The 9,413-nt window shown below is 35.3% G+C and overlaps 1 protein-coding gene across 1 annotated transcript; it reads left to right on the top strand.

Annotated features, from left to right (window-relative positions):
• The first annotated feature begins 2,155 nt into the window (after positions 1-2,155).
• Positions 2,156-9,205, top strand: LOC133198576 (monocarboxylate transporter 5-like). Its single transcript, XM_061334648.1, has 5 exons — positions 2,156-2,222; positions 2,928-3,071; positions 7,351-7,497; positions 7,633-8,655; positions 8,774-9,205. Exons 1-5 carry the CDS (start codon positions 2,156-2,158, stop codon positions 8,938-8,940), a joined length of 1,548 nt encoding a protein of 515 aa, XP_061190632.1. The 3' UTR covers positions 8,941-9,205.
• Positions 9,206-9,413: the final 208 nt, after the last annotated feature.

Here is a 9,413-nt window from a genome sequence, read left to right as displayed (position 1 = left end):
GGAGCCAGAAATGCAATGCAGTTAGGAGCGATGTGTGTAACCTGTTGAAATTAACTTCCTAAATGTTTATAAATTACAGGTGCAATTTTGTTTCTTAAACTTGTAGCCATATTGATTTATTTGCCAAAAGCAATACGTTTATCACTAATGTAGACTATTGGTAACGTAAAAAAAATCTATCCATATCACATATATTAAGAAAAAACTTAACATGCAACTTGTAACAGCTGAATGCCTCATTGAGCGATGTGAATTGGGTAAATTTTAAGTAGTTGTAACACTGCCCTTACCTACGGAGGAACAGCTGACTAGGTCATGATCAGCTGACGGCTTGTTTATCTGTAGCTCGCTCGTTCACAGCTATTAATGAGAAATATCTTAAATACGGTTTGTTAAATTTAGTAGGTATACTGTTAGACTAATTCTATTAATCTTATGGAACGAGGAGCTACACACGTGACATTAGCGTCCATTCCTCTGTATCGCGGTCTACTAATGACCGATCAAGGACGTACACCAAATTACTCACCATAAGGTTAGTGGCGTCATTTTACAGAATGAAAAAAATCATTACTAGCAAATGGCGACTCCAGAATAAGGAAGATTAATTATTGAATCATATATGTAGTCTCGATACTAAAATGCTTTGTTTAGATGATGTTTAGCCGAATACAATAAATTCTGCAAAAAAAAAAATGTTGTAGGAAGGAATTCCGAAAAAAAAAATTAATGTTGTAGGAAGGAAATATTTACACTTGACAAACTCGACACTAGTTGATAAGGTTTTGGCAAGAGATGAGTAAATAAACCGGGGGAACATCTCAAATCTTGGTACTTACCATTAAAGGGTTGTCAGTAGTCTTATCTGTAGAAATACGAATATGGTCTAATGCTTCTTAAGTAAACATGCTGTTAACTGCAATACGCCAGGAAATCTTAATTCTATTTATTCAATCAAGAATTCCTAACGTGTGTGGAAGTATGGACGCTTGGATTTTATTATAAAACAGTGATCAAGTCAGTTATTTTCATTTTTCCGAAGTGACTTATTAATGTCACAAAGTTACTATAGTAAGAATTGTAAACTGCAAGATTTTTTAACACTCGAATCTAGAACATTATGTTTTTTCTTACAGTTATCAATTTAAATTGTGTAAAGGCCTTTGTCACAAAGAGATCTTGATGGCAAGTAAAGAGTTCATATATACCAAATATACTAAGCGTAGATTAAAAGATGACTGAATTGTACAAGTGTTCTACATAAAGAACTGAAATGACGTTAAGGTCAAAGGTCAAGGTGATAGGACATCCCCTAACGTTGAAATACCACAGACTAAATACTTATCATATAAAAACGGATTTTTACTCCGGACAGACTTATTTGCCAAAACTTTGATTGACTCTTTAATCAAGGTCATTAAGGAGGTATGATGTCAAATTGATTACGAGGTACAACCACCAACAAAATATCATACACCTTAAGTTAGCAGTTTGACCTTGACAAGCTTGCTTGCTAATCAATTTTGAAGTACTATCTAGATCCCTATATAAACTTGACCTTTGCTCTGAGTCGACTTACTTCCTTGTGACTGACGTTATATGTGGGTTTAGGAGGTACTTGAAACATTGTCTGCCGAATAATATTCACACACCAATGTCATACGGCTAGATTAAGTAAAAAAATACATTGCAATCCTAGCATGATTGTATAAAAGTCGGAAAAATTCAAACCGAGGCCCCGTGTCACAGAAGGCGTTGGCACGATAAAGAGCGCTCATTGCTCAATGGCCCTGAGTGCCGAGTAAAGGTCTAGATTTGAAGCCCTTCACGGGTATATGGTGACGTCTCTCTATATGAGTGAAAGATTCAAGGACGGGACGTAAAACAGCATACAATCAATCAATAAATCTTACCCCCAGTCTTGAATTGCTACAGTATACTGACAACCAGTCTCTAATCTCTACACTGACAACCAGTTTCTATAATGCCCTCTATAATAACAACCAGTTTCTATAATCTTCTCAATACTAACAACCAGTTTCTTAATCTCTATTCTGATAACCAGTTTCTATATTCTCCTCTATACTGACAACCAGTCTCTAATTTCCTCAGAGCATGAGGATGTAACCATTTTATTGTTTCTATGTATTACAGAATGAAAAATGACTCGGATCTCGTCAGCCATCCCGTAGACAGGGGGTGGGCGTGGGTCATACTAGCAGGTTAGTTTTTATTCTATGCCTAAACAAGTAAGGGTTAAAGACAGAGAATAAATATTTCCTTCATCTTTTAGAGCATGTAGTAGTAATGAACATCAGAGCATGTAGTAGTAACGAACATCAGAGCAGGTAGTAGTAACGAACATTAGAACATGTAGTAGTAACGAACATTAGAACATGTAGTAGTAACGAACATCAGAGCAGGTAGTAGTAACGAACATTAGAACATGTAGTAGTAACGAACATTAGAACATGTAGTAGTAACGAACATTAGAACATGTAGTAGTAACGAACATCAGAGCAGGTAGTAGTAACGAACATTAGAACATGTAGTAGTAACGAACATTACAGCATGTAGAAGTAATGAACATTACCCCCAAGAGCTAGAGGATACAATAAGAGCACAAATAGGAAAACAGAGAGTAAAGCATTTGATATCTCTTCTGATTTATATTTTCAAAATTACAAAATAAAAAAAAGTAACTAACAAGACGATGAAATACTAGTAGATATCAATGAAATATTTGAAGATAACGTACAGTATTCGAGCCCTCTAAGACAGAGGTGGGATCAGGTGCCATGGAGGAGTGAGCATCCCCTGCCAATGTTTTATTGGCAGAGTAATGGATCAGACCAAAAGAAACAACTTCTCTTGAAATTGATATTAGGTTTTTAATCATTTGATATAAATTTGGAATTTATTTTCAGCCTCCAGTCTCATCTTTATGATATACGTTGGTACTATCAAAACTTCAGGATTATTCTTTGTGGCTTTTCAAGAATTCTTCCATGCCGAGGCTTCCACGACATCACTCATTCCTGGAATTCTTCAAATCATCTATAGTTCTGCTTGTAAGTCCACTGTTAACAATACATGTAGTGATAGAATTCTCCAAATCATCTACAGTTATGTCTTTAAGTCCACTGTTAACAATAGTGATAGAATTTTCCAAATCATCTACAGTTATGTCTTCAAGTCCACTGTTAACAATAGTGATAGAATTTTCCAAATCATCTACAGTTATGTCTTTAGGTCCACTGTTAACAATAGTGATAGAATTCTCCAAATCATCTACAGTTAGGTTTATGAGTCCACTGTTAACAAGAGTGATAGAATTCTTCAAATCATCTATAGTTCTGTCTTTAAGTCCACTGTTAACAATAGTGAAAGAATTCTCCAAATCATCTACAGTTCTGGCTGTACCTCCACTGTTAACAATAGTGATAGAATTCTCCAAATCATCTATAGTTCTGTCTGTACCTCCACTGTTAACAATAGTGATAGAATTCTCCAAATCATCTGCAGTTCTGTCTGTACCTCCACTGTTAACAACGTAGAGATAGAATTCTCCAAATCATCTACAGTTCTGTCTGCACCTCCACTGCTAACAATAGTGATAGAATTCTCCAAATCATCTACAGTTTTGTCTGTACCTCCACTGTTAACAGGAGAGATAGAATTCTCCAAATCATCTGCAGTTCTGTCTGTTCCTCCACTGTTAACAATAGAGATAGAATTATCCAAATCATCTACAGTTCTGTCTGTACCTCCACTGCTAACATTAGTGATAGAATTCTCCAAATCATCTACAGTTCTGTCTGTACCTCCACTGCTAACAATAGTGATAGAATTATCCAAATCATCTACAGTTCTGTTAACAATAGGGATAGGATTCTGTCTGTAAGTCCACTGTTAACAATAGTGATAGAATTCTCCAAATCATCTACAGTTCTGTCTGTACCTCCACTGCTAACAATAGTGATAGAATTCTCCAAATCATCTACAGTTCTGTAAGCAATATTGATAGAATTCTCCAAATCGTGTTCGGTTCTGTTTGTATGTCTACTGTTTACAATAGCAATAAAATTCTCCTAATCATTTAATGTTCTGTCAAGTCCGCTGATTAAGCGTGTTAATTACTATCCATAAGTGTATTCTTGGGTAAATATGTAAATATCATAACGTAATCTTTTGAATACCACTTTGACCATGATCGATTTCTGTGAATTTAATTACTATTTACAAAAAAAGATATTTAATTTAATTGTTTCGTTATGAAATGTATGGAGATAACGAACAGTATTCAAGCTCAAAAGTCCATTATACAATACAAAAGAGGAGCAGAGCAAACACGGACCTCCAAACATCAGAGGTGGGATCAGGTGCCATGGAGGAGTGAGCATCCCCTGCCGACCGGTCACACCCGCCGTGTGCTCCTTGTCATGATCGGGAAATAACGGAAAAATCCGCTGACAATTCAGTGTGTAAATAATGGCCTAACAATTAGTATGAAAAACGTCAGTCAGCATTTGACTCAATGATAAATTGTATTTGCTGACAAGGTCATTGTATCGACCATAGAACTTACGAAATGATGACTTTAAACGAGACAGCTGATATTCTTGTTTCATCAACTTATTTGTCAATAATTTACCTCGTTTTAGAAATTGTACATACGTAGAGCATGCTCTTGCGTATCAAATCAACTGAGAGATATATACCCCGTATGCAGGTGATGAAGGTATATTGCTGCATAAGTAAGGGAAGTTGACGATTGAAAAGTTAAAGTCATCACGTTTATCATAAAGCTTGGTTGTTAGATTACCATTAACGTCTTTTTCAAGTAAAATATCCAAATATGAAACAGATGTGTCAGACTATGTGGTATCTTTTATCTCAAGTTCACCAGGATATATCGTATCGACATAAGAATGAAAATAGCCATTGTTAATTGACAATACGTCGTCGATATATCTAAATGTCGAGTTGAACGCCACAGCAAGTGTTTTCTTCTTTTCACGTAAGATTTTGGACAAATTCTGCTTCATATGAATACAAAAAAAGGTCTGCTAATAACGGGGCGCAATTGGTACCCATAGGAGTTCCAATAGATTGTTGGAAGACCTGGTCTCCAAAAACCACATAGATATTGTCAATCAGAAACCCAAGCATCTTTTTAATGTCAACTTCAGAGTACTTGTGTGTACAATCAGAATGTTTTTTAACAAAATAATTTTGCAAATGACCAATGACAAGGTAAGTATATTTACAAGTTCCATTTTTATTGAAAAAGCAGCTGTCAATGATATCAAAAAGCCTGGACTTTAATTTATCGTGGGGAATGGTTGTGTATAAAGTTGAAAAGTCGTAAGTTTTTAAGCTGTTGATTTTGGTAAAATCTTGTGATTTCAAATTTTCCAAAAGTTCCTTGGACTTTTAAGTATCCACATCTGATTTACACCACTTCTCGAATATATTGTTGCACAGTACTCTTGAAGTTTCTCCTTCACCACTGTTAATATCTTAGTGAGGAGTAAAGATAGAGGCTTGGTTGAACATTTACTGGAACCCGCTATGTATCTTTGTTTGCAAGGATTTTTATGAAGTTTCGGAATCCAATATAAATATTGTAATTCGAATTCATTTTGGTTGTTTGGAATATTAAAAATATTCAAAACTGACATATGATTTTAAAGAATTTCTTCCTTAGAAAGGGAACTATGAATATAAGTTGGATTACCACTTGTAGAATTAAATCCAAGTTCCTCTAAAATACATTAAATATAATGAGCCTTACAAACAAAGACAATGTTGTTACCTGCTTTGTCAGCAGGGACCAGTACGTACTGATCATGTAATCTATCTAATTCGTTTTTCACTTCGGATTATTGAATACAGAAGGATAGATGGTTTTCATATTGCCTCTCAATCTTTTAATGCGCGATTTTAACATACATCTGGGACATTTAATCCATTCTGACAAAGTGTCAAGGTCTTCTTTTTCATGTCTGGCCCATCGCCTGGCGTAGTCCTCTACAGAATCCATAATATTTATGAAATTCTTACGCCAGTTGAAGGATCTGGGTTCCCTAAATTTAGGACCTTTTAAAATTAGTGATCTAAGGTCCTCATTATTTATTAACTATATTTACGTCACCAGTAATAACTTGTCCAGCAGGACTATAGTTATAGGGCGAAGAAGAACATGAACACGATGGAGGATTATGTTTATGTTATTTTTAAAAACTGGTTAAAAGAATTTTGTACCATATTAATGCATTTTAAGTACTTTACATGGATGTTCATGTTTTCTTCAATATGGTCTGTTTTTTTTTTTTTACCTTCTTACTTCATGTGCTTTTTCCTTCTCTGTTAAAAAAGTGGGATTCTACGTCTGCTCTTCTTGTTCTTACTTTTGGACTTCACCATTTATCTGTGTTAATTATATCCAGGAATCTTTTCGGCACTCCCTGCTCAAAAAAATTTGGACTTCACCATTTTTTTTATGTTTATTATACAGGATTCTGTTTCAAAACTCCCTATTCTAACCTTTCTCTGTGGTAATTATACAATTCTGTTTCATCATTCCCTATACTAAGTTCATCATTTAAGCATTGAATTTTTATTTTTGGATGTCGTCGGTCTTATTGCAACACCAAATTGAATACCGAGCGGACAAGTGCTGTTATAGGACCGGCGACATCCAAAAATAAGAATTCAATGCATATATTCACATCATCTAATTTTTCTCTCTTATTAATTGTTAATTTTGTTAATCTTTATTATGAATTTAGCGCCTTTCAGAACTGTTGTGCTTAATAGACGTAAGAGCCGTTGTGAAAGTTAAATAACGCAAATGAATATTGGGGGGGAAAAACATATTAATTTTAAACGCACAATTGTTATAGTTTTACAATAACTTAATAGGGTTATTGTTTTTAAAATTAATTGAGCTAAACAATATACATTCTGTTTTTCCTAGAGTATTGAAAATGCATATAGTTCCTACTGTGTATTCTACCGCGCAGTGACAAGGTTTCGCATGTGTTATAGGTATTGAATGTTGTAGATTTCCAATGAATTTCATAACGAAATTACACTGAATGTAAATATTTCTCTATGTATACAGAATTCTGTTTCACTCCCTATACTAACATTTCCACTTCACCATTTCTCTGTGTTACATTATACAGGATTGTTTTTCAGCTTTCCCTATACTAACATTTACATGTAATTTGACGTCACCATTTCTCTGTGTTAATTATTGAAGAATCTGTTTCGGTTTTCCCTATATACTAACATTTGGACTTATTCATTTCTCTATATTGATTATACAGAATTCTGTTTCAGCACTCCCTATACTAACTTTTGGACTTCACCATTTCTCAGTTCGTCAGATGATAATTGTTGGGGGATTTCTTGGGTCCACGGCGTACTTCATTGGATTCTTTGCAGACCGTATCGAGATAATTGTTATAACTCATGGAGTCATCTACGGTACGTAAACATATGACGATGTGTGAAAATAATTTGCATTTTCAGATTTTTTCAAGATACTGATTAATTAAATATCCTGAACTTTTTTTTTTACATAAAATGGGAAAATAGTTAGTTTTTGATGGTTTATCTTAGGTATGGGGTTTGCTACACTCCACGGGCCGGCGGCCTACCTGATTGGCACGTACTTTGATAAACGTCGGGCACTAGCTAATTCCATCCTAGTGGCGGCCTCTGGTTTTGGCGGCCTCGTCCTTCCGCCCCTCTATCGATACCTGATGGATGTGTACGGTCTACAGGGAACCATGCTTATCTTGTCAGGGATTTTACTTAATGTTGTGGCTCTAGCGGGATTGCTTAAACCACCCTCTTTATTTGCACCGAAAGAAAAAGTCACCATTGAACCTCGTTATAAAATTGTGCGTATTCGTGAAATAAACAGAGGTAGGAGGTACTCTCCAATAATGACAGGAAAGAAACGTTCAATTTCTCTTTGTGAGAAGGCACCGTCTTCTAAGGTGGAACACAGTGAAGGATGGGGAAGCTTACCCCACAATCTGAATTCTAGAGCACACCACAGTTCTACTCTTTCACAAAGCTTGCAGAGTTTAGGAAGCAGTGATGCCATATATAGCCTTTCTCAAACCGAGTTAGAGGCGCCTTCCACAAATAGAGAGAAGAAACAAAAAATCCTTGATATCACGCTGTTAAAGAAGCCTTTACTGCAGCTATTTTTGTTTGTTTATTGTTTTGGAAGCATTGGCTCGGCCTATGGTCATATTTTTATTTCTCCATTTGCACGTGACCAAGGATTTACTACAAATGATATTTCATTGCTGATCTCTATAACAAATATGTGTGATTTCCTTGGCCGGTTGATGTGCGGGGTGATAGCCAATCAACGACTAATGAAGAACTCTTCTCTTGTGGCCATCAGTCAGCTCGTCACTGGAGCAACCTTGGCTCTCTGCTCAGTTTATAGACCGTTCTGGAGCTTTTGTGTCCTTGCTGTCATGTATGGTCTGTTTTCAGGTGCCATTTTCTCTATGACGCCCGCTATCATTGCAGACTTTGTTGGCATGGAAAATTTCAGAACCTCCTTCGGTATTCTAATTCTAGGCCAAGGATTTACTCTTGGTGGAGGTGCTCCTTTATTAGGTAAAATTTTAAATGAAATTTAATTTTGACATTTTTAACAATGTTTATATACATCAAAGCAAACAAGTTATAAAATTATATCTAATGATAACAAAAGAAGATTGTCTGTGCTTTTTAGGCTATCTCCGCGACCTATCACAGAGCTATACAACCTCTTTCTACTTTATGGGTTCTCTGCTGTTAGTGTCTGGTGTCTCTTTGTTATTAGAACCGTGCGTTCGATCTCGGCAGGAGAGGATGGAGTCCAGAGAAGAAAAGTCAGAGGAAGTGACATTGTCTGTATGATACCCAGCCTATACTGACGTCTAAACTATGTGTGATCGCTAAGTCGTATTTATTTTTAATCATGTCGGCTATATCTCAAATACAAAGCTGTGCGAATTAAGGAGATGCCTATATCATTTTATATGCTTCTCATAAAGTAATACAAAATTTCATAGACTTTCTAGAATGGAGGGAACAAAGGTTCGATGTGTATATTATTACACTAAAATGCGATGTTTTAACATTATCTTATGTTATAAAATAAAGTTAACCTTATCAGTTTGAATTCTGAAAAAAAAAGTTATTTTGAAATTTAAACACTCAAATATAGGAAAATCGTTGCACTTTCAATACTGATGATCTGTCAAAAATACTATTTATATACATTTATTGATTTCATATTGCACATTTTATGCACTATACAAATCACCCTTCAATTCATTTCAAATGAGAAGTCTAAACCTTTCTTTGTTATGTATTCCCACGATTATCGA

The sequence above is a fragment of the Saccostrea echinata genome, unplaced genomic scaffold (genome assembly GCF_033153115.1).
Source record: "Saccostrea echinata isolate AGI-Se365-2 ecotype Australia unplaced genomic scaffold, CSIRO_AGI_Sech_v1 ptg000001l, whole genome shotgun sequence".
NCBI lineage: Eukaryota > Metazoa > Mollusca > Bivalvia > Ostreida > Ostreidae > Saccostrea > Saccostrea echinata.
This window is presented reverse-complemented; position numbering and strand designations above follow the sequence as displayed.